This window comes from Salmo salar, chromosome ssa02 (assembly GCF_905237065.1).
Source record: "Salmo salar chromosome ssa02, Ssal_v3.1, whole genome shotgun sequence".
In the NCBI taxonomy this organism is placed as follows: Eukaryota; Metazoa; Chordata; class Actinopteri; order Salmoniformes; family Salmonidae; genus Salmo; species Salmo salar.
Window position 1 is genome coordinate 74,412,235 of NC_059443.1, and position 25,701 is coordinate 74,437,935.

Genomic DNA, 25,701 nt, shown 5'->3' on the forward strand with positions numbered 1-25,701 from the left:
CGGGTCAATCGGAAATGTTTAAATGGTGAGTTGTTGACAAAGCACCATGGGATTGAATCCCGACCGTAGTGTGGCTCTTCTAGCTAAAGCTGCTAATTATCGTTAGAATTCTTTAAAAATGATTTGTACATATAGTATTTATATATCACCACTAACATGGTACTATTAGTATTTTCTACTACATATATCCAAATTATTCACCAATTACACAGCCAGGGTACATATAGTATTTTGTACCACATGCGGCTGGTGGCACCTTAACTGGGGAGGAGGGGCTCATAGTAATGGGTGGAACGTAGTAAATGGACTGGTATCAAACACATGGTTTCCATGGTTTCCATGTGTTTTAAAACCCTTCCATTTACTCCATTCCAGACATTATGAGCCGTCCTCCCCAACAGCCTCCAGTGTTTTTCTTTCCAAGTTATACTATTCAGACATTTGAATTATATTTAATAAGACGTAACTGTAGTTATGTTAATAAGATTGTACATAAAACCAGTGAATGTAACTGAAATGAATGTGAACTTTTAATTTCAATCGTGTAATAATCCACTCCATTGTAATGTGTTGCGTGTGTTATACTGTGTGTGTGTGTGTGTATGTGTGTGATTCTAAGCCAGTGTGTGTGACTCTACTGTACAGTCTGTAACTAGGATAACCACTAACTATGAAATACTATGTTGACTTTTTAACTGGTGTGTCCTGTCTGGTTCTTTCAGAGTAATCCCACATTCTATACCAGTCTGACGGACGGACGGCGTCATTAAACATTTACATTTTGGTCATTCAGCAGACTCTCTTATCCAGAGAGACGTACAGTCAGGGCATTTAACTAAGCTAGATAAAACACCCACATATCACAGTCATCACATGTGAAAACTCTCCTCAGCAAAGAAGCCATCAGCAGAAGCGGTGCTAGTAAGAAGAGACGACAGCAATGAGAGTACAAGAAAGACACGTACAACAGTAAGGTACACCGGCAAAGGTTTGGTTACACAGTTTAACTGGGGTTAACTTCAGTAGCAGTACAAGACAAGTCAGAGCACAGGTGGATCTATGTACAATGGACCATCATCCTCATTATGTAGGTATTGTTTACAGTAGGAGAGTTCCGGGTTAGAATCGCCTCCATTCTATAGAGTTCCGAGCTCATTGTTCTGTTGCCGTGACAACGTAGAAGGAAGGCGACAACGTGTTCCGTCGCCTGACAGTCTGTAGAGGGGAGGGGCCCGGTGGGGGGGGAGTCTGGGAAGTCTAGATCTCTAGGAGAGACGAGATTGGTTGGAGCACTGGGAAGGGGAAGGGCAGAGACGGGGTGCGTGTGGGTTATGTTCCCACCTCTTTGTTTGGGGAAAAATCTACAACTGTTAATTTGTACAAGGGCTGTGGTAGTCACACACACACACACCTACACACTCACACACACACCTACACACTCACACACACACCTACACACTCACACCTACACACAGACACACACCCCCACACAGACACGCACAGAGACACACACACACAGAGACACACACAGAGACACACACGCACACACACACAGACACACACCCCCACACACACAAACACACACCTACAAACACACACACACACACACCTACAAACACACACACACAGACACCCCCCCCACACACACACACCCACACACACACACACACACACACACACACACACACACACACACACACACACACACACACACACACAGAGAGACACACACACACACACCTTCCAAACTCTCCTAATAGTCTCTCAAAGCCTATATAAATTCATGCACATTTCTTTGAAAACATTTTTGGCAACAGAAGTTCTCCTCTGACATTTAGTGTCCCAAATGGCACCCTATTTACTATGTAGTGATCTGGTCTAAAGTAGTGCACTATATAGGGAATAGGGCTCTGGTCTAAAGTAGTGCACTATATAGGGAATAGGCCCCTGGTCTAAAGTAGTGTACTATATAGGGAATAGGGCTCTGGTCTAAAGTAGTGTACTATATAGGAAATAGGGCTCTGGTCTAATGTAGTCCACTATATAGGGAATAGGGCTCTGGTCTAAAGTAGTGCACTATATAGGGAATAGGGCTCTGGTCTAATGTAGTGCACTATATAAGGAATAGGGCTCAGGTCTAAAGTAGTGCACTATTTAGGAATAGGGCTCTGGTCTAAAGTAGTGCACTATGTAGGGAATAGGGTTCTGGTCTAAAGTAGTGCACTAGATAGGGTACCATTTGAGATGCACTCCCTATTGAGGGTGAGCAACAACTAGTCAATCAATCTTTTGATTAATCAACCAACCAATCGATTATAAAAAAACTCTGTCAATGGATCACAGTTGCAAAATTCCGGTAACTTTCCCAAAGTTTTCCAGAAAATCCCAGTTGGAGAATTCAGGATTTCCTGCTCAGGTCTATTCTGTCCGGATTCAGGAAATCGTCCAAACGGGATTTCTGGAAATCTTAGAAATTTGGGGAAAGTTAATTTTGCGACCGTAGTTAATGGATTTACAACTGGTTAAACAACTGGTTAAACAACTGGTTAAACAACTGGTTAAACAACTGGTTACAAATGATTTAACACCAATGAGAGGAAAGACACACAAGGGTAAAAGAGAGGGATGGGGAGAGAAAAGAAAAAGAGATGTTTTGAAAATGGATCACGTATTAAAACAGAACATGAGAGGGAGACCAGCTTGTGGTGACCAAGAGATAAGAGACAGGGAGGAGCCATCATCACTATCACCATCATCACTATCATCATCATCATAATCACTATCATCATCATCATTACCATCATCATCACCATCATCACTATCACCATCATCACTATCATCATCATCATAATCACTATCATCATCATCATTACCATCATCATCACCATCATCACTATCACCATCATCACTATCATCATCATTACCATCATCACCATCACCATCATCACTATCACCATCATCACTATCATCATCATCATAATCACTATCATCATCATCATTACCATCATCATCACCATCATCACTATCACCATCATCACTATCATCATCATCATAATCACTATCATCATCATCATTACCATCATCATCACCATCATCACTATCACCATCATTACCATCATCACCATCACCATCATCACTATCACCATCATCACTATCATCATCATCACTATCATCATCATTACCATCATCACCATCACCATCATCACTATCATCATCATCATCATCATCATAATCACTATCATCATCATCACTATCATCATCATTACGATCATCACCATCATCATCATTACGATCATCACCATCATCACTATCATCATCATCACCATCATCATTATCATCACTATCATCACTATCATCATCATTACCATCATCACCATCATCACTATCACCATCACCGTTATCACCATCATCACCATCACCACTATGACCATCATCATCACCATCACTATCTTCATCGTCACCATCATAATCACTATCACCATCATCACCATAATCACTATCACCATCATCACCATAATCACTATCACTATCATTACCATCATCACTATCATCATCATTACCATCATCATCATCACTATCACAATCACCGTTATCACCATCATCACCATCACCACTATGACCATCATCATCACCATCACTATCTTCATCATCACCATCACCATCAACATCATCACCATAATCACTATCACCATCATCACCATAATCACTATCACCATCAACATCACCATCATCACCATAATCACTATCACCATCACCATAATCACTATCACTATCATCATCATCATTATCATCATCATCATCAATTTAACCATAGCCAGAAAAATCTATCACCATTATAATGGTCTTTATCAATGATTATGATAATTAATATCATGACTGCAACAATTGTCTTTTTTTTTTTCTTCTTCTTCCTCCTCCTCCTCCTCCTCCTCCTCCAGATCACCACCGCCCTAGTCACAGGCTTGTCACCCGTTGCATCTGTCCTTCATCGTCCTCGCTAGCGGGCTCTGTGTATACCAACTCCCCATTAGCCGTGAGGGGTGTGAGGGGTGGGGGCTGGTAGAAAGTCTGCATGTGATTAGGCCTGGGGCCCAGAGGGGGTCGTCCCAGGCTGTAGGGGACTTCCAGAGGGGGTCGGTGGGGTCGAGGGGTGGGGCTAACCTCTGGTTGACCTTCGGGGCTGCTGTCAGGATAGGACGACAGGAGTAGGGGCGGAGATTCACGGGTGTAGAATCGTGGTGGCGGGGGCGAGTTTTGGGTGTAGAGCTGGGGGGAGTCGCTGCGAGTGTAGATGTTCGGGGGAGAATTTCGGGTGTAGATATTTGGGAGGGGGTCGTTTCGGGTGTATATACTTGGTGGTGAATTTCGGGTGTAAATATTTGGGGGTGAATTTGGGGTGTAAATATCTAGGGCTGCGTTTCGGTCATGGGTGAAGACGGGGGAGGGGTTAGAATCCTGGGTGTAGATGGGGGAGGAGTCAGGGTCAAGGTCAGGGGTCACGGGGTCATAGCTGTCAGGGTCGTCCGGGTCACTAAGGTAACGGACGGACTGAGTGCTCCCTTCGTCCATCCTACTCTCCTTCCCGCTGTTCCACCCCTCTACCCCTCCATCTCTCTGGTCATTGAGGAACTGCTCCTCCTTCTCTCTCTCCATCCCTCTCTCCTTCCACCCCTCCATCCCTCCATTTCTCTGGTCATAGAGAAGAGAATCCTCTTTCCTTCTCTCCACCCCTCTCTCCTTCCACCCCTCCACCCCTCTCTCTTTCCAACCCTCCACCCCTCTCTCCATCCCTCTCTCCTTCCACCCCTCCATCCCTCCATCCCTGGGGTCATAAAGAAGGGGTTCCTCCAGGGCTTTATACAGGGGTTCTGTCTCTAGAGGCGGAGGAGGAGGGGGAGGAGGAAGCGGCCTATCCCGGTAACGGTCCCTCTCCCGCTCCGAACCCCCAGCGCCACCCGGCTCAACACCCCCACTGCGGTGACGGGACAGCGTTCCGCCTCCGCCCTGCTGCTGTTGCCGCGACAACGTGGAATGTGGGCGTGCGGTCTGCGTCTGCAGCGACGCCTCCTGGGGGCGTGTCTGTCTGTCCTGGAGGAGGAGTCTACGGGAGAGGGTCCCGCCCCCCAGCTGCAGCTGGCTCCTGTTGCTCTCCTCCTGGCGTGTGTGTGTCTGCACGTCCTGCAGCGGACGAGGTGTGTGTGTCTGCACGTCCTGCAGCGGACGAGGTGTGTGCGTCCAGCCGTCCTGGCGCGTGCGCGCCGGCTCTTGGTCATGTGTGTGCGTCGACACCCGAGCTACCGTCCAACTCTCGTGGGCGGAGGGCTGTGGGCGTGTCAGTCGGTCCAGGGGGCGTGCCAGGCTGCCGTAGCGCTCCGCGGCTGCAGTAGCGGCGGCTGCAGCCGGCCTCAAGTTGCTCTGAACCAGCTCTGAGATGATCATGTTTTCCAGGACCGCCGCGTCCGACAGGTTCCTCTGCATTCCGCCTCCGTGAGGCTCCACCCCCACGGCGGCGTGGGGGATGAGGGGGCCGGGGGAGGCGTCCTCCCCCCCTCCTCCTCCCTCCCTGAGGAGGTCTGTGCTGCCACCCACCCCGGACCGAGACCCCCCACCACCCCCACCCAGACCCTGCAGGGTGAAGCTGTTGGTGCTGTAGCCACCGTTCAGACAAACACTGTCCATCTCCTGGCTCTGAGACAGGACGTCACCTTCTGGTGGCCGGGGGGGGGAGGAAGAGAGAGAAGTACACAGTTAGACAACTGCCCTCTGGTGGAGAGAGAGAGAAGTACACTTATTGATTATCCAGAGTCCACATATTTAGGCTGATCATATTTGTTTACCTCTTTTTTTTATGTATAAAGTTAATTGCCAACTGATACAACCAACAGATATATATGATATTACATGTGAAAATACAACAGGCAGACTGATACAACAGGAGGTAAAGGAGGAGGGCGTACTCTGTATGTCTCTGAAGGTCCCTGTAGGTCAGGACAGGTCAGGACAGGTCAGGACAGGACAGGTCAGGACAGGACAGGTCAGGTCAGGACAGGACAGGACAGGTTAGGACAGGAAAGGAAAGGCCGACAGTCAGAGACAGACAACAGACTGACTTTTAATAACGTAAACATGCAGGCTGAACTGAGAGAATAAGGGAGAGAAAGAGAGAGTAGGAGACAGACAGACAGGTAGTGATACAGAGAGAGAGAGAGACTGTCAGAGAGACAGACAAACAGACAGAAGAAAGGCAGACACAGAGAGATGGATAGATAGATTGACAGATAGATGTACCAGTAGAGGTGAAGAGGCCAGGGGAGGGCTGGCTGTAGCCCTGAGCCAGTAGGCTGTCATAAGGAGAGACTCTAGGGTGAGTCTGTAACACTGGGTTAGTCAGGAAATGGTTACCCAGACCAGCTAGAGAGAGGGAGAGAGAGAGAGAGAGAGGTATTATCTACCTCACTTACTTTGGCAATGTTAACATATGTTTCCCATGCCAATAAAGCCCCTTGAATTGAATTGAATTGAATTGAGAAGGGGGGAGAGGAGAGTTAAGTAAAGAAGAAAAAGGAAAGGCCCTAAAAGAAGAGAACAGGAAATGGGAGAAGAAAGAGGAGAGGGGGATGAGAAGGAGGAGAGGACTAGAGGAGAGGGGGATGAGAAGGAGGAGAGGACTAGAAGAGAGGGGGATGAGAAGGAGGAGAGGACTAGAGGAGAGGGGGATGAGAAGGAGGAGAGGACTAGAAGAGAGGGGGATGAGAAGGAGGAGAGGACTAGAGGAGAGGGGGATGAGAAGGAGGAGAGGACTAGAGGAGAGGGGGATGAGAAGGAGGAGAGGACTAGAAGAGAGGGGGAGGAGAGGGAGGAGAGGACTAGAGGAGAGGGGGATGAGAAGGAGGAGAGGACTAGAAGAGAGGGGGATGAGAAGGAGGAGAGGACTAGAGGAGAGGGGGATGAGAAGGAGGAGAGGACTAGAAGAGAGGGGATGAGAAGGAGGAGAGGACTAGAAGAGAGGGGGAGGAGAGGGAGGAGAGGACTAGAAGAGAGGGGGATGAGAAGGAGGAGAGGACTAGAGGAGACGGGATGAGAAGGAGGAGAGGACTGGAGGAGAGGGGGATGAGAAGGAGGAGAGGACTAGAGGAGAGGGGGATGAGAAGGAGGAGAGGACTAGAAGAGAGGAGGATGAGACGGAGGAGAGGACTAGAGGAGAGAGGGATGAGAAGGAGGAGAGGACTAGAGGAGAGGGGGATGAGAAGGAGGAGAGGACTAGAAGAGAGGAGGATGAGAAGGAGGAGAGGACTAGAGGAGAGGAGGATGAGAAGGAGGAGAGGACTAGAAGAGAGGGTGATGAGAAGGAGGAGAGGACTAGAGGAGAGAGGGATGAGAGGAGGAGAGGACTAGAGGAGAGGGGGATGAGAAGGAGGACAGGACTAGAGGAGAGGGGGATGAGAAGGAGGAGAGGACTAGAGGAGAGGGGGATGATGAGGAGAGGACTAGAGGAGAGGAGGATGAGAAGGAGGAGAGGACTAGAGGAGAGGGGGATGAGAAGGAGGAGAGGACTAGAGGAGAGGGGGATGAGAAGGAGGAGAGGACTAGAAGAGAGGAGGATGAGAAGGAGGAGAGGACTAGAGGAGTGGAGGATGGACTGACCTCTGTTGAGTGTAGGTGTGGTGTTGACATCAGCAGCTATGAAGGAAGACTCAGTCTGTCTACGCACTGTATCGTTCCACATCCTCCTAATGCGACTCTGCAACACACACACACACACACAGGCTTGGTTTACAACACACTCATAGCTTTCATCAGGGAATCACTGTGTGTTTGTGTACCTTTCTGTTAGCGGGAGTTCTGTGTGTGTGTGTGTGTGTGTGTGTGTGTGTGTGTGTGTGTGTGTGTGTGTGTGTGTGTGTGTGTGTGTGTTACCTGTCTGTTAGCAGTAGCCCTGCGTGCCGTGTGTGTGTGTGTGTGTGTGTGTGTGTGTGTGTGTGTGTGTGTGTGTGTGTGTGTGTGTGTACCTGTCTGTTAGCAGTAGCCCTGCGTGCCGTTGTGTGTGTGTGTGTGTGTGTGTGTGTGTGTGTGTGTGTGTGTGTGTGTGTGTGTGTGTGTGTGTGTGTGTGTTACCTGTCTGTTAGCAGTAGCCCTGCGTGCCGTTGTGTGTGTGTGTGTGTGTGTGTGTGTGTGTGTGTGTGTGTGTGTGTGTGTGTGTGTGTGTGTGTGTACCTGTCTGTTAGCAGTAGCCCTGCGTGCCGTTGTGTGTGTGTGTGTGTGTGTGTGTGTGTGTGTGTGTGTGTGTGTGTGTGTGTGTGTGTGTGTGTACCTGTCTGTTAGCAGTAGCCCTGCGTGCCGTTGTGTGTGTGTGTGTGTGTGTGTGTGTGTGTGTACCTGTCTGTTAGCAGTAGCCCTGCATGCCGTTGTGTGTGTGTGTGTGTGTGTGTGTGTGTGTCTGTGTGTGTGTGTGTGTGTGTGTGTGTGTGTGTACCTGTCTGTTAGCAGTAGCCCTGCGTGCCGTTGTGTGTGTGTGGGTGTGTGTGTGTGTACCTGTCTGTTAGCAGTAGCCCTGCGTGTCTGGTTGGTACTGCAGTAGCGGTTGTTGGCCCGTAGGGCGGCGCCCTTCAAAGAGCCAGGTGAACTGGAGGTGGAGGAACAGTCACAGCACTGAGAGTGACGCACACACTTCCCATAGTCCTTATGGCCCTGGACAAACAGGAAGACACCATATATACTGAAACACATAGGGAATATCAAATGTAATACAATACATGATCAGCCCCACCTCTTCCTGGTGAGTCACAGTATGGAGACCCCACCTCTTCCTGGTGAGTCACAGTATTGAGACCCACCTCTTCCTGGTGAGTCACAGTATGGAGACCCCACCTCTTCCTGGTGAGTCACAGTACTGAGACCCACCTCTTCCTGGTGAGTCACAGTATGGAGACCCCACCTCTTCCTGGTGAGTCACAGTATTGAGACCCCACCTACCTTCCTAGTGAGTGTACAGGACAGTATTGAGACCCCACCTACCTTCCTAGTGAGTGTACAGGACAGTATTGAGACCCCACATACCTTCCTAGTGAGTGTACAGAACAGTATTGAGACCCCACCTACCTTCCTAGTGAGTGTACAGAACAGTATTGAGACCCCACCTACCTTCCTAGTGAGTGTACAGAACAGTATTGAGACCCCACCTACCTTCCTAGTGAGTGTACACAACAGTATTGAGACCCCACCTACCTTCCTAGTGAGTGTACACAACAGTATTGAGACCCCACCTACCTTCCAAGTGAGTGTAAAGTATAGTATTGAGACCCCACCTACCTTCCTAGTGAGTGTACAGTACAGTATTGAGACCCCACCTACCTTCCTAGTGAGTGTACACAACAGTATTGAGACCCCACCTACCTTCCTAGTGAGTGTACACAACAGTATTGAGACCCCACCTACCTTCCTAGTGAGTGTACAGTACAGTATTGAGACCCCACTTACCTTCATAGTGAGTGTACAGTACAGTATTGAGACCCCACCTACCTTCATAGTGAGTGTACAGAACAGTATTGAGACCCCACCTACCTTCCTAGTCAGTGTACAGAACAGTATTGAGACCCCACCTACCTTCCTAGTCAGTGTACAGAACAGTATTGAGACCCCACCTACCTTCCTAGTGAGTGTACAGAACAGTATTGAGACCCCACCTACCTTCCTAGTGAGTGTACAGTACAGTATTGAGATGAGCAGAGCCTGGGCCGTGTTAAGGGAGGAGAAGAGGTAGGAGAGGAGGAGAGAGGGAGATGAGAGGAAGACGAGCCCCAGAGACCAGGTCACCACCAGGAGGAAGAGGAGGGTGAGCGAACCCACAGTCCACGCTCTGTAGAGAGGGATGAAGAGAGGAGAGGGAGAGAGGAAAGGAGAGGGAGGAAGAGAGGAGAGGGAGAAGTTTAGAGGCAGGGAGGAGAGAGAGAGGTGGGGGTTACGGAGGAGAGAGAGAGAGAGAGGGAGGTGGAAGTTAGGGAGGAGAGAGAGAGGGAGGTGGGGGTTAGGGAGGAGAGAGAGGGAGGTGGGGTTAGGGAGGAGAGAGAGGGAGGTGGGGGTTAGGGAGGAGAGGTGGGGTTAGGGAAGAGAGAAAGAGGGAGGAGGGGTTAGGGGAGAGAGAGAGGGAGGTGGGGGTCAGGGAGGAGAGAGAGGGAGGTGGGGGTTAGGGAGGAGAGGGAGGGAAGGGTTAGGGGAGAGAGAGAGGGAGGTGGGGGGTTAGGGAGGAGAGAGAGAGAGAGAGAGAGGGAGGTGGGGGGGTTAGGGAGGAGAGAGAGAGAGAGGGAGGTGGGGGTTAGGGAGGAGAGAGAGGGAGGTGGGGGGAAGGGAGGAGAGAGAGAGAGAGAAAGAGAGGGAGGTGGGGGGTTAGGGAGGAGAGAGAGAGCGAGAGAGAGAGAGAGAGGGAGGTGGGGGGAAGGGAGGAGAGAGAGAGAGAGAGGGAGGTGGGGGGAAGGGAGGAGAGAGAGAGAGGGAGGTGGGGGGAAGGGAGGAGAGAGAGAGAGGGAGGTGGGGGGGAAGGGAGGAGAGAGAGAGAGGGAGGTGGGGGGAAGGGAGGAGAGAGAGAGAGGGAGGTAGGGGGTTAGGGAGGAGAGAGAGAGAGGGAGGTGGGGGAAGGGAGGAGAGAGAGAGAGGGACGTGGGGGGAAGGGAGGAGAGAGAGAGAGGGAGGTGGAGGGAAGGGAGGAGAGAGAGAGAGGGAGGTAGGGGGAAGGGAGGAGAGAGAGAGAGGGAGGTGGGGGGAAGGGAGGAGAGAGAGAGAGGGAGGTGGGGGGTTAGGGAAGAAGCAGAAGAAGACGTTGTCATGTTATTTTGACATAACTTTTCATAAGTCTCACATCTTCTAATTTTCCACTATCTGAGTCCTCTGTTACTTCTTCCTGTTTCTACCCCTTCCCATGAGCCTCTCTGTCCCTCCCTGCCAAAAACAAAAAACGAATCATGCCTGTCACATTTGTGCCAGGGGGCGGGGCTCACCTGAGGTTGTCGTGACGACTGGAGTCGGGTTTGAGGGCGGAGGAGCTGTGCACCATCTTGTGAAGAGTCATCACCAAGACAACCAGGTTCAGCTGGGGGTCACAGGGTCAGAGGTGAGAGGTCAAAGTCGTGTGTGTGTGCTCACATGTGAGAGTGTGTGTGTGTTTGTCTCACCATTATAATAACAGATACAGGACCCAGGAAACTCCAGATGAAGTAGTTGTCCATCTGCAGCCAACACCTACACACACACACACGCACACACACACATGCACACGCGCACACACACACACACGCACGCACGCACGCACACGCACACACACACACACACACACACAATACAGCATAGTCAGTATAAGTTTTGACATACACACACAATACAGCAGAGATTTCAAATCAATACTCACACACACACATCCTCCCCCCCACCACACACACTCTCTGCCACTTACACGGTCCGGGTGCCGTAGCCCCTGTAGTCGATGGCGGCGGAGACGGCCACGACCACCCCTGGCAGGAAGTAGCCGCAGAGATAGAAGTACTTCCTCCTAGAGGTCCGTCCTTCAAAGAGCTCCCCCTGCAGTAAGTAGAGTTCCACTGCCTCCAGGCATAACCAACAGAACACAGAGAGCAGGGAGAAATGGAGCAGACCAGCAAAGACTGGACACGCTACCTAGAGAGGGGAGGACAGAGGGAGGAGAGGGGGATGAGAGGGGAAGAGGAAGAGAGAGGGAGGGAGGAGAGGGGGAGGAGAGTGGAAGAGGAGGAGGGGGGAGGAGAGGGGAAGAGGAGGAGAGGGGAAGAGGAAGAGAGAGGGAGGAGAGGGGAAAGGAGAGGGGAAGAGGAAGAGAGAGGGAGGAGGGTGGGAGAGTTGGAGAGAGGGAGAGGTGGAGAGGGGGAGGAGAGAGGGAGAGGGGGAGGAGAGAGGGAGAGGTGGAGGAGAGGGAATTCAATTCAATTCAAAATGCTTTATTGGCATGACAAAAATCCCTCCATTCATACTGCTGAAGTAACGATACCTGAAGAAACATTGAGGAACATTTCAGTTAACTGACTGGATCAAGAAGAACTAAAAGCTCTGTGCTGAGTCTTGTCCTCTCATAAGAACTAAAAGCTCTGTGCTGAGTCTTGTCCTCTCATAAGAACTAAAAGCTCTGTGCTGAGTCTTGTCCTCTCATAAGAACTAAAAGCTCTGTGCTGAGTCTTGTCCTCTCATAAGAACTAAAAGCTCTGTGCTGAGTCTTGTCCTCTCATAAGAACTAAAAGCTCTGTGCTGAGTCTTGTCCTCTCATAAGAACTAAAAGCTCTGTACTGAGTCTTGTCCTCTCATAAGAACTAAAAGCTCTGTGCTGAGTCTTGTCCTCTCATAAGAACTAAAAGCTCTGTGCTGAGTCTTGTCCTCTCATAAGAACTAAAAGCTCTGTGCTGAGTCTTGTCCTCTCATAAGAACTAAAAGCTCTGTGCTGAGTCTTGTCCACTCATAAGTTGTGACAAAACTATGTCAAATCAAATCACATTTTATTGGTCACATACACATGGTGAGCAGATGTTAATGCGAGTGTAGCGAAATGCTTGTGCTTCTAGTTCCGACCATGCAGTAATATCTGACAAGTGATCTAACAATTTCACAACAACTACCTTATACACACAAATGTAAAGGGATGAATACGAATATGTACATATAAAGATGTGTGTGTGTGTGTTTGCATGTGTGTGTGTGATTCTACTCACGCTGTACTGCGTCTTATCCACCCCAATGAGGAAGATCAGTTCGGTGATGAAGAGGTTGCCCCACAGATTCCTGTGTATGGTGCTGTGGTCTGACTGTGGCGCCCCCTGGCAGCACAGTAAGGTACTGCAGGCTGCAAGGCACACCAGGGCTACGGCTATACCTACCCAGGACACAACGTAGACCAGAACCTCTTGTAGACCATCTACAGACTGGAGAGAGGGGGGGAGGAGAGGGAGAGAGGGGGGGAGAAGGGAGGGAGATATCGAGGGAAGAGAAGAGGGGGAGCGAGGGAGGGAAGAGTGGAGGGATGAGAGGAGGGGGAGGGAGGGAGAGAGAGAGAAAGAAAGAGAGAGACAGAGAGGGAGGGAGGGAGGGAGGGAGGGAGAGATAGAGAGTTTTTAACACGCATCCATTTCAATGACCATCAAAATGTGGTATTAAAGTGAGTGTGTATGTATGTATATTATGAGTGTGAATGTGTGTGTCTATGTGTGTGTGTATGCATGTGTGTGTGTATGTATGAGTGTGTGTGAGTGTGAGTGTGTGTGTGTGTGTGTGTGTATGTGTGTGTGTGTGTTAGTTACAGCAGGTTGGTGGTAGGTCATCAGGACAGCATAGGTTGACAGATGGTTACAGGCGCAGGTGGTGTGTGTATTGTTGGTGTGTATCCGTTTACATCCCTGGGACGACCAACGACCCCCCGATGACCCCGATGGTGACCCCCCCGACCCCGTGGAGTTCCAGAATGAACAGTTGGGGCTGAAGTGGTTCTCCACCTGGAGACAAATAAACACACAGAGTTGAACACACACACACACACACACACACACACACACACACACACACACACACACACACACACACACACACACACACACACACACACACACACACACACACACACACACACACACACACACACACACAATCCCCCACCCACCCGTACCTGTAGGTGTCGCAGTGTGAAGACGACCGGTTCAGAGAGGAATACTCGGTTGGAACCTTTGTTGACAGAAGCCGAGATCACGTGAGAATTCACCGCCAAGCTCCTGCCACCGCCACTCACAAACCCCGCCTCCAACCTCAACGAGGAGTTGTTAGTGGTCAGGAAGGATCCAAGGTTCTTATAGAGAGATAGAACTATTTTCACCTGACCTAGAGATGGAGAGAGGAGAGAACTATCTTCACCTGGCCTAGAGATGGAGAGAGGAGGAGAGAACTATCTTCACCTGGCCTAGAGATGGAGAGAGGAGGAGAGATAGAACTATCTTCACCTGACCTAGAGATGGAGAGAGGAGGAGAGATAGAACTATCTTCACCTGACCTAGAGATGGAGAGAGGAGGAGAGATAGAACTATCTTCACCTGACCTAGAGATGGAGAGAGGAGGAGAGAACTATCTTCACCTGACCTAGAGATGGAGAGAGGAGGAGAGAACTATCTTCACCTGACCTAGAGATGGAGAGAGGAGGAGAGATAGAACTATCTTCACCTGGCCTAGAGATGGAGAGAGGAGGAGAGAACTATCTTCACCTGGCCTAGAGATGGAGAGAGGAGAGAACTATCTTCACCTGACCTAGAGATGGAGAGAGGAGGAGAGATAGAACTATCTTCACCTGACCTAGAGATGGAGAGAGGAGGAGAGACCTATCTCTCACCTGGCCTAGAGATGGAGAGAGGAGGAGAGAACTATCTTCACCTGACCTAGAGATGGAGAGAGGAGGAGAGATAGAACTATCTTTACCTGGCCTAGAGATGGAGAGAGGAGGAGAGAACTATCTTCACCTGGCCTATAGATGGAGAGAGGAGGAGAGAACTATCTTCACCTGGCCTAGAGATGGAGAGAGGAGGAGAGAACTATCTTCACCTGGCCTAGAGATGGAGAGAGGAGACACACATGCAACCTCAACGAGGAGTTGTTAGTGGTCAGGAAGGATCCAAGGTTCTTATAGAGAGATAGAACTATCTTCACCTGGCCTAGAGATGGAGAGAGGAGGAGAGAACTATCTTCACCTGACCTAGAGATGGAGAGAGGAGGAGAGAACTATCTTCACCTGACCTAGAGATGGAGAGAGGAGGAGAGAACTATCTTCACCTGACCTAGAGACGGAGAGAGGAGGAGAGATAGAACTATCTTCACCTGACCTAGAGATGGAGAGAGGAGGAGAGAACTATCTTCACCTGGCCTAGAGATGGAGAGAGGAAGAGAGAACTATCTTCACCTGACCTAGAGATGGAGAGAGGAGGAGAGAACTATCTTCACCTGGCCTAGAGATGGAGAGAGGAGGAGAGATAGAACTATCTTCACCTGACCTAGAGATGGAGAGAGGAGGAGAGATAGAACTATCTTCACCTGACCTAGAGATGATGAGGGGAGGAGAGAACTATCTTCACCTGGCCTAGAGATGGAGAGAGGAGAGATAGAACTATTTTCACCTGACCTAGAGATGGAGAGAGGAGGAGAGAACCATCTTCACCTGACCTAGAGATGGAGAGAGGATGAGAGAACTATCTTTACCTGACCTGGAGATGGAGAGATAGAACTATCTTCACCTGGCCTAGAGATGGAGAGAGGAGGAGAGAACTATCTTCACCTGATCTAGAGATGGAGAGAGGAGGAGAGATAGAACTATCTTCACCTGACCTAGAGATGGAGAGATATAACTATCTTCACCTGACCTAGAGATGGAGAGAGGAGAGAACTATCTTCACCTGACCTAGAGATGGAGAGAGGAGGAGAGATAGACTATCTTCACCTGACCTAGAGATGGAGAGAGGAGGAGAGATAGAACTATCTTCACCTGACCTAGAGATGGAGAGAGGAGGAGAGAACTATCTTCACCTGACCTAGAGATGGAGAGAGGAGGAGAGAACTATCTTCACCTGACCTAGAGATGGAGAGAGGAGGAGAGAACTATCTTCACCTGACCTAGAGATGGAGAGAGGAGGAGAGATAGAACTATCTTCACCTGACCTAGAGATGGAGAGAGGAGTGAGATAGAACTATCTTCACCTGACCTAGAGATGGAGAGAGGAGGAGAGATAGAACTATCTTCACCTGACCTAGAGATGGAGAGAGGAGGAGAGATAACTATCTTCACCTGACCTAGAGATGGAGAGAGGAGGAGAGATAGAACTATCTTCACCTGACCTAGAGATGGAGAGAGGAGGAGAGATAGAACTATCTTCACCTGACCTAGAGATGGAGAGAGGAGGAGAGATAGAACTATCTTCACCTGACCTAGAGATGGAGAGAGGAGGAGAGAACTATCTTCACCTGACCTAGAGATGGAGAGAGGAGGAGAGAACTATCTTCACCTGACCTAGAGATGGAGAGAGGAGGAGAGAACTATCTTCACCTGACATAGAGATGGAGAGAGGAGGAGAGATAGAACTATCTTCACCTGACCTAGAGATGGAGAGAGGAGGAGAGATAGAACTATCGTGTGTGTGTGTGTCTGTCTGTGGGCGTGCGTGTGTGTGCGCATGTTTGTGCACGTGTGTGTGCGCGTGTGTGTTTGTGTGTGTGCGTGTATATGTGTGTGTGTGACTGACCATTGCTGCTGTACTGCTGTAGAGTAGCTGTTGAGAGCTGTAGAACACTGTCACTGTCATAGGAGTGAGGGAACGTCAGGTCCTGTAGGTCTGCCTCTGTGTTCAATACATACACCTCCAGATCTACACACACACACACACACGCGCATGCACACACAGACACATACACACATGCACGCACACACACACACATACAGACACACACGCACACGCACGCGCACACACACGTGAAAGAGAAACAGAGAGGGACGTTTTTACACTTCAAACTGAACAGATTGCTAAAACACACACACACACAAACTCGCCAAACTTACCGACATTGGGCGCTCTGTCGCTGAACCGCCCCTCGTAGATGTTGTTAGCCAATAGAAAGGCTCCTTTTTCCATGGCGTCCAATAGCAGGGAGGCAGAGCGTGATTGGTCAGTGGTCCTCATATCAGCCCAGGAGACTAGAGCTTCAGGACCCAACAGGTTATCAACTACCTGAACCACCGCCTGTCAGAGACACACACACACACACACACATATATATATATATTCTTTATGGTTACTACATGTGTTATTTCATAGTTCTGATGTCTTCACTATTATTCTAAAATGTAGAAAAACCCTTGAATGAGTTGGTCCAAAGGTCACAACTTTTGACTGGTACTGTATGTATATACTATGTACTCTATAGATGTACTCTATAGACTATGTACTCTATAGACTATATGATATAGACTACTCTATAGACAGTATCATATAAAGCCTCATGAACCAGTCACCTGTCCGGACCAGAGATATATCACACACACATATACTATACTAAATATACAATACTAAAGATACTATACTAAATATACAATACAAAAGATACTATACTAAATATACTATACTAAATATACAATATGAAAGATACTATACTGAACATACAATACTAAATATACAATACTAAATATACAATACTAAATATACTACACTAATGATAATACCCTAAATATACAATACTAAATATACTATACTAAATATACAATACTAAATATACTATACTAAAGATACTAGAAATACAATACTAAATATACTGTACTAAATAAACTATACTAAATATACTATACTAAAGATTCTATACTAAATCTACTAAATCTACTATAATAAATATACAATACTAAATATACTATACTAAACATACTATACTTAAAATAAACTATACTAAATATACTATACTAAATATACAATACTAAATATACTATACAAAATATACAATACTAAACATACTATACTAAAGATACTAGAAATACAATACTAAATATACTGTACTAAATAAACTATACTAAATATACTATACTAAAGATTCTATACTAAATATACTGAATATACTATACTAAATATACATACTACATATACTATACTACATATACAATACTACATATACTATACTAAATATACTATACTTAAAATAAACTATACTAAATATACTATACAAAATATACCATACTAAAGATACTATACTAAAGATACTATACTAAAGATACTATACTAAATATACTATACAGAATATACTATACTAAATATACTATAGTAAATATACTATATGTAGAGAGTTGTGGTTTACCTGGACATAAGCTCTACAGGTGCGTTCCCTCTTCTGCAACTAAAGTAGACAGGAACACACTTTGCGTCACACAATTACTACAAATAAAATCAAATGTTATTTGTCACATGCACTAGAAGACAACAGGTGTATGTGTGTGTGTGTGTGTGTGTGAGTACCTTGTTGTAGTGTGTGTGTGTGTGTGTGTGTGTGTGTGTACCTTGTTGTAGTGTGTTGTGTTTGTGTGTACCTTGTAGCGTGTGTGTGTACCTTGTTGTAGTGTGTATGTGTGAGTACCTTGTTGTAGTGTGTGTGTACCTTGTTGTAGTGTGTTTTGTTTGTGCGTACCTTGTAGCGTGTGTGTGTACCTTGTTGTAGGGTGAGTGTGCACATTGTTGTAGTGTGTGTGTGTGTGTACCTTGTTGTAATGTGTATGTGTGTACCTTGTTGTAGTGTGTGTGTGTGTGTACCTTGTTGTAGTGTGCGTGTGTACCTTGTTGTAGTGTTTTGATTGTGTGTACCTTGTTGTAGTGTGTGTGTACCTTGTTGTAGTGTGTGTGTGTACCTTGTTGTAGTGTGTGTGTGTACCTTGTTGTAGTGTGTGTGTACCTTGTTGTAGTGTGTGTGTGTACCTTGTTGTAGTGCGTGTGTGTGTACCTTGTTTTAGTGCGTGTGTGTACATTGTTGTAGTGCGTGTGTGTGTGTACCTTGTTGTAGTGTGTGTGTACCTTGTTGTAATGTGTGTGTACCTTGTTGTAATGTGTTTGTACCTTGTTGTAGTGTGTGTGTACCTTGTTGTAGTGCGTGTGTGTGTACCTTGTTGTAGTGTGTTTTGTTTGTGCGTACCTTGTAGCGTGTGTGTACCTTGTTGTAGGGTGAGTGTGCACATTGTTGTAGTGTGTGTGTGTGTACCTTGTTGTAATGTGTATGTGTGTACCTTGTTGTAGTGTGTGTGTGTGTACCTTGTTGTAGTGTGTGTGTGTGTGTACCTTGTTGTAGTGTGCGTGTGTACCTTGTTGTAGTGTTTTGATTGTGTGTACCTTGTTGTAGTGTGTGTGTACCTTGTTGTAGTGTGTGTGTGTGTACCTTGTTGTAGTGTGTGTGTGTGTACCTTGTTGTAGTGTGTGTGTACCTTGTTGTAGTGTGTGTGTGTACCTTGTTGTAGTGCGTGTGTGTGTACCTTGTTGTAGTGCGTGTGTGTACATTGTTGTAGTGCGTGTGTGTGTACCTTGTTGTAGTGTGTGTGTACCTTGTTGTAATGTGTGTGTACCTTGTTGTAATGTGTTTGTACCTTGTTGTAGTGTGTGTGTACCTTGTTGTAGTGGGTGTGTGTGTACCTTGTTGTAGTGTGTGTGTACCTTGTTGTAGTGCGTGTGTGTGTACCTTGTTGTAGTGCGTGTGTGTGTACCTTGTTGTAGTGCGTGTGTGTGTACCTTGTTGTAGTGAGTGTTTGTGTACCTTGATGTAGTGCGTGTGTGTATCTTGTTGTAGTGTGTATGTACCTTGTTGTAGTGTGTGTGTACCTTGTTGTGGTGTGTGTGTACCTTGTTGTAGTGTGTGTGTACCTTGTTGTAGTGTGTGTGTACCTTGTTGTAGTGTGTGTGTACCTTGTTGTAGTGTGTGTGTACCTTGTTGTAGTTGCGTGCAGCAGACTCCTTGTTGGCTGGTCGTAGGGCCTGAAGCTGAGAATCCAGGATGTCCAACAGCTGCTCTAGAAGTTTGACTGACATGCTGACATCACCGGCGTAGACCCGCCCCCTCGTCAGGTTTACTAACTCACCAGCGATGTTAGCTGCATTCTCCCCACTCTTTATCTAGAAGGGAGGAGGGGAGGGAGGGGGGACAAGGGAGGAGGGCAGAGGGGGAACGGGGGAGGAGGGTAGAGGGGGAACGGGGGGGAGGGTAGAGGGTGAACGGGGGAGGAGGGCAGAGGGGGAACGGGGGAGGAGGGTAGAGAGGGAGGGAGGGGGGAACATATGGTCATGTTAAAGTTATGTGGTGTTAAAGTTATGTGGTGTTAAAGTTATGTGGTGTTAAAATTATGTGGTGTTAAAGTTATGTGGTGTTAAAGTTATGTGGTGTTAAAGTTATGTGGTGTTAAAGTTATGTGCTGCTGTCCATTGACGACCTGTGTTTCCATCCATGTCCTTCTACATGCGTGTCTGTACATGTGTGTGTGTGCATACAGTATGCATGCGTCCCTGCGTAAGAGTGAGCGCACGTGTCCATCCGTGTGTGTGTCCATGTCCTTCCCTCCTTGTGTTTGTGTGTGTGACTGACCTTCTGTGCTATCTGACTGACCCAGGGGGAGGTACAGTTACTGAGGTCAGGCCCTCTGGAGTTCCAGGTTACCGGGGACAACACACACTGGTACGATGCTATACCTGGTGGGGGAAAGAGGGGGGGAGGAGGGATGGAGGGAGGGAGGAGGGTGGGGAGAGAGAGGGGGAGTGGGAGAAAGGGATGGAGGGGGGAGTGGAGAGAGGGGTGGAGGAAGGGAGGAGGGTGGGGAGAGAGAGGGGGAGTGGGAGAAAGGGATGAGGGGTGAGTGGAGAGAGGGGTGGAGGAAGGGAGGAAGAGAGAGAGAGACCGATATCAAAACCTAATTTGCATTCAGCATGCTCTCACTCTACAGTATCACTACCCCCTCTCTCTCTCTCTCTCTCTCTCTCACACTCTCTCTCTGTCTCTCACTCTTTTACTCTCTCTCTCCCCTCCCTCTCTCCCCCCTTTCTCACTAGACTACCACACCCCACACACACACACACACACACACACACACACACACACACACACACACACACACACACACACACACACACACACACACACACACACTCACCCAGTGATCCTTTGGGACATGGTCTCTCCACCATCTCTCCTTTAGGTGTAGGGGGCCACTGTACCCCTCTGGTCACCCTCCCCTCACACACCCCAACCTGCCCCCCCTGGGACCCCCCCGGGGCGATGGGGGCACGGTGGGGGGGGCGGGGGGTCAGCGGGACCATGGCCGTGATTGGCCGCAAGTCCGGACTCCGGTTGATGACCCCGATGGGATTGGAGGCTGAAGGTCGTACTGGGGTCAGCGCTACGGTGGCTGTGTAGGACCTCACTGTAGTCATTAGAGATGAGAGAGGACCTGGAGGAGAGAGGCAGGGGGAGGGAGGGGTAAAATATATTATCATTCTGGTTAGTAAAGTGCCCTCCACACACACCCTGCCCTTCCCCCGGTCACACACACCTTTGGTAGGCTGGGGCGGTCTGAACTGCAGAGGGTATCTCAGCACGTAGTAGTTATTCCACACATACAGCTGGTTGTCCCGCGGGTTGTAGTCTATAGATGATATGTACTGGTAGGGGTTAGGGAAGGGGATTTGGACCGGCACCTCTCGCCCTCTACTGGTGTCAAACGCATATAACACCATATCCCCTCCACCTCCTCCTCCTCTGTCTGTCTGTCCCTCGTCGTCTTGGAAGACGGAGCGCACCACGTACAGCACGCCGCACGCCATGAAGGCGTTGCTCGCCCCGCGCTTGTCGAAGCTGGTCGCCCACGTGCCCTCGAAACGCAGGGTGTAAGGGTTTACCTGGAGGGGAGGAGAAATGGAAGGGGCAGGAGAGGGAGAAAAGAGAGAGAGAGAGAGAGAGAGAGAGAGAGAGAGAGAGAGAGAGAGAGAGAGAGAGAGAGGAGAGAGAGAGAGAGAAAGAGAGGAGGGGAGAGAGAGAGGAGGGGAGAGAAAGAGAGGAGAGAGGAGAGAGAGAGGAAAGAGAGGAGGGAAGAGAGAGGAGTGAAGAGAGAAAGAGAGGAGAGAGGAGAGAGAGAGAAAGAGAAGAGAGAGCAAGACAGAAGAGAAATAGAGGAGAGAGAGAGAGAGGAGACAGGAGAGAGAGGGGGGGGGAAAGTCAATTCTAAAAGCTTTAACAAGGTATATTGTTTCATTTGAAAACATTTAGTAAAATATATTGTGTCCGTGAAATGTACATAGTACGTATAAGCAGAAGCCTAGGTGATGTTGTCCTTTAGTTTACTACAATTAGGGGAGGGGTGGTAGGGTCAGAGGTAGATAATAAAGGAACATATATTTAAAAAATATATGTATTTAAAATATTTATATTAACCCAAAAATGTATATGGGGGATTGGAAATGATGCAGACAATTACATTGATGGAAGCCTATAGCAGCTGGAAGCAGGTTGGGGTATAGTCAGTTAATCTGATTATAGTTATGGAATATAGAAACACTTGCTTGATATATGTTTTCCAGTTTCTAGAAACGCATTTCTATGTGAAAACTGAAGTGATGGATTCATTCCTTTTCCATTTTAGTAGACACTCTTATCTAGAGCAACTTACAGTAGTGAGTGCACACATTTTCATTCGTACTGGTCCCCTACGGGAACCAAACCCACCACCCTAGCATTGTAAGTGCCAAGATCTACCAACAGAGCCAACTCTACCATCATGGCATCACAAACCACTTGACGTCTCAATGTAGTCAATTAATGTAGTGGTCATTGTTTTTCTACAGGCTGAAAGAAAGTCTACAGGTATAAACCTAGATGACCTGCCTTTGTACAATACAGTCATGTACATTTACATTAAGTGGTTTGTAAGGATGGTAAATGAATACGTGAACAAAAAGTGGTTGTTTCCATGTTATTTAATTTGATGTGGATGTTTTGTGCCTTTGTCCATAACTTTGCACCATTTGATGTAAATGTTTGAGGACAGCGTTTTGTTCTTTCTAGATACCATTAGAATGACATCACAGAGAAAGAGGCAGGGCAACAACTCTTACAATTCCAACTATTGAATCCTGATTCTGTTCCTAATTATACAACTACCTTTTTGCCAAAGCAGAGATGTTGACAAGAAAAATTGCCTGCACTAGCGATGTCTATATCGGTCTGCTAGTTCTAGTAAAGGCCCTGTGTACTGTTGTGAAAAAAAGTATTTTTCAAATAAATTCTTTATTTTTTATTATTATTATTAATTTTCAGATTTTTCAGAGGTTTCTGCAGCCCTCTCAGCACCTCTACTTCCCACAGATATGTAGAAGCCAAAATATATCTGCAATTTTACAGCTGATTTACCCCCTACATTTTATTTATTTGATAAAGAAATTACAAAAAAACATTTAGGTAAAATCCATTCCTCCCTCCGATCCATCCTTCTCTCTCACCTGACTGACAACTATACGTCCATTGTTGGCTTCAGTTGAGTAGATGACCCACAGTCCGTTCTCGTCCACAGCGAGGTCGATGTCGCTCTTCCCGCCCCACCGATACGGAGAAGTGTCGTGGTAATTAGCGTTCAACACCACCGCCTCACCGCTCTTGATAGATAGATAGAGAGAGAGAGAGAGAGAGAGAGAGAGAGAGAGAGAGAGAGAGAGAGAGAGAGAGAGAGAGAGAGAGAGAGAGAGAGAGAGAAAGGGTTTATTTACATTTTAATAAGTTGACGTTACATCGTATCAATCACTGCTGAAGTATTTACATTTGTCATAAATACACAACACATAAGAAATCAATTGACACAATAAACATCTAATTTAAAATACATATTTTCTGGAGAAACCATTAGTCTGCGAATGATTGGGGTCAATTCCAGGCAATTCAGAAAGTAAACCAAATTCCAATTCCATATGTTCCTCATCAAAAAGCATTGAAGACTTGACATCAGAATTTCAGTGTACTTCCTGAATTGACTGGGATTTAAATGGCATTGACCTCAACCCTGGTGCGGTGGGTAAGGTGATACAGATCTCAGGTAAAGGTCAGAGGTAAAGGTCACCTTAATGCGCGTGCGGAGGTCGTACTTGACCAGGTTGCGTGTGCGTTCCTTGTTGTAGAACACGGCTCCATCATAGACCACGAAGCCTGTACCGTCGACGCGGTTCGGCAGCCTGGCGGGACAGAGACAGGACATAAGAATGACGTAGAGAGGACATAAAGAGGATGTAGAGAGGACGTAGAGAGGATGAAGAGCATACATAGATGGAAATGAACTGTTAGCTAAATCTGGTGCAATGCATAATTTCTCAGTATTCTGAGACTTCTGGTATTGTTGGTCATTGTACATGTCCAAATAAACTGGTATTGTGGTCATTGTCCCAGTCCAAATAAACTGGTATTGTGGTACATTGTCCCTGTCAAAATAAACTGGTATTGTGGTACATTGGCCCTGTCCAAATAAACTGGTATTGTGGTACATTGTCCCTGTCCAAATAAACTGGTATTGTTGTACATTGTCCCAGTCCAAATAAACTGGTATTGGGGTACATTGTCCTCATCCAAATAAACTGGTATTGTGGTACATTGTCCCAGTCCAAATAAACTGGTATTGTGGTCATTGTCCCTGTCCAAATAAACTGGTATTGTGGTCATTGTCCCAGTCCAAATAAACTGGTATTGGGGTACATTGTCCCTTTCCAAATAAACTGGTATTGTGGTACATTGTCCCTGTCCAAATAAACTGGTATTGTGGTCATTGTCCCTGTCCAAATAAACTGGTATTGGGGTACATTGTCCCTTTCCAAATAAACTGGTATGGTGGTACATTGTCCCTGTCCAAATAAACTGGTATTGTGGTACATTGTCCCTGTCCAAATAAACTGGTATTGTGGTCATTGTCCCAGTCCAAATAAACTGGTATTGTGGTCCCAGTCCCAGTCCAAATAAACTGGTATTGTGGTACATTGTCCCAGTCCAAATAAACTGGTATTGTGGTCATTGTCCCAGTCCAAATAAACTGGTATTGTGGTACATTGTCCCTGTCCAAATAAACTGGTATTGTGGTCATTGTCCCTGCCTAAATAAACTGGTATTGTGGTCATTGTCCCAGTCCAAATAAACTGGTATTGGGGTACATTGTCCCTGTCCAAATAAACTGGTATTGTGGTCATTGTCCCAGTCCAAATAAACTGGTATTGTGGTACATTGCCCCTGTCCAAATAAACTGGTATTGTGGTCATTGTCCCTGTCCAAATAAACTGCTATTGTGGTCATTGTACCTGTCCAAATAAACTGGTATTGTGGTACATTGTCCCTGTCAAAATAAACTGGTATTGTGGTACATTGGCCCTGTCCAAATAAACTGGTATTGTGGTACATTGTCCCTGTCCAAATAAACTGGTATTGTTGTACAGTTTCCCAGTCCGAATAAACTGGTATTGTGGAACATTGTCCCTTTCCAAATAAACTGGTATTGTGGTACATTGTCCCTTTCCAAATAAACAGGTATTGGGGTACATTGTCCTCATCCAAATAAACTGGTATTGTGGTACATTGTCCCAGTCCAAATAAACTGGTATTGTGGTCATTGACCCTGTCCAAATAAACTGGTATTGTGGTCATTGTCCCAGTCCAAATAAACTGGTATTGGGGTACATTGTTCCTTTCCAAATAAACTGGTATTGTGGTACATTGTCCCTGTCCAAATAAACTGGTATTGTGGTCATTGTCCCAGTCCAAATAAACTGGTATTGGGGTACATTGTCCCTTTCCAAATAAACTGGTATGGTGGAACATTGTCCCTGTCCAAATAAACTGGTATTGTGGTACATTGTCCCTGTCCAAATAAACTGGTATTGTGGTCATTGTCCCAGTCCAAATAAACTGGTATTGTGGTCACAGTCCCAGTCCAAATAAACTGGTATTGTGGTACATTGTCCCAGTCCAAATAAACTGGTATTGTGGTCATTGTCCCAGTCCAAATAAACTGGTATTGTGGTCATTGTCCCTGCCTAAATAAACTGGTATTGTGGTCATTGTCCCAGTCCAAATAAACTGGTATTAGGGTACATTGTCCCTGTCCAAATAAACTGGTATTGTGGTCATTGTCCCAGTCCA

General features: G+C 47.1%; 1 protein-coding gene across 5 annotated transcripts in view; it reads right to left on the minus strand.

Moving 5' to 3' along the window:
- Nucleotides 1-3,608: 3,608 nt before the first annotated feature.
- Nucleotides 3,609-25,701, minus strand: part of LOC106593267 (adhesion G protein-coupled receptor L1) — a 65,288-nt gene continuing 43,195 nt past the window's right edge. For 2 of the 5 annotated variants that reach the window (XM_045709905.1, XM_045709903.1), the window contains 21 exons: nucleotides 23,645-23,756; nucleotides 23,034-23,186; nucleotides 21,092-21,437; nucleotides 20,693-20,989; nucleotides 20,131-20,234; nucleotides 19,479-19,664; nucleotides 17,872-17,910; nucleotides 16,592-16,772; nucleotides 16,278-16,400; nucleotides 13,670-13,878; nucleotides 13,308-13,499; nucleotides 12,723-12,932; nucleotides 11,444-11,664; nucleotides 11,166-11,232; nucleotides 10,992-11,083; nucleotides 9,688-9,856; nucleotides 8,533-8,688; nucleotides 7,645-7,741; nucleotides 6,289-6,411; nucleotides 5,958-5,978; nucleotides 3,610-5,708 (listed from right to left, as the gene is read on the minus strand). In XM_045709905.1, the coding sequence (XP_045565861.1) occupies nucleotides 3,955-5,708; nucleotides 5,958-5,978; nucleotides 6,289-6,411; nucleotides 7,645-7,741; nucleotides 8,533-8,688; nucleotides 9,688-9,856; nucleotides 10,992-11,083; nucleotides 11,166-11,232; nucleotides 11,444-11,664; nucleotides 12,723-12,932; nucleotides 13,308-13,499; nucleotides 13,670-13,878; nucleotides 16,278-16,400; nucleotides 16,592-16,772; nucleotides 17,872-17,910; nucleotides 19,479-19,664; nucleotides 20,131-20,234; nucleotides 20,693-20,989; nucleotides 21,092-21,437; nucleotides 23,034-23,186; nucleotides 23,645-23,756 (4,852 nt within the window). In that variant the 3' untranslated portion in view covers nucleotides 3,610-3,954. Of the gene's footprint in view, nucleotides 5,709-5,957; nucleotides 5,979-6,288; nucleotides 6,412-7,644; nucleotides 7,742-8,532; nucleotides 8,689-9,687; nucleotides 9,857-10,991; nucleotides 11,084-11,165; nucleotides 11,233-11,443; nucleotides 11,665-12,722; nucleotides 12,933-13,307; nucleotides 13,500-13,669; nucleotides 13,879-16,277; nucleotides 16,401-16,591; nucleotides 16,773-17,871; nucleotides 17,911-19,478; nucleotides 19,665-20,130; nucleotides 20,235-20,692; nucleotides 20,990-21,091; nucleotides 21,438-23,033; nucleotides 23,187-23,644; nucleotides 23,757-25,701 lie in introns of all 5 variants that reach the window. The other 3 variants (XM_045709904.1, XM_045709906.1, XM_045709907.1) reach the window with 3 other exon arrangements.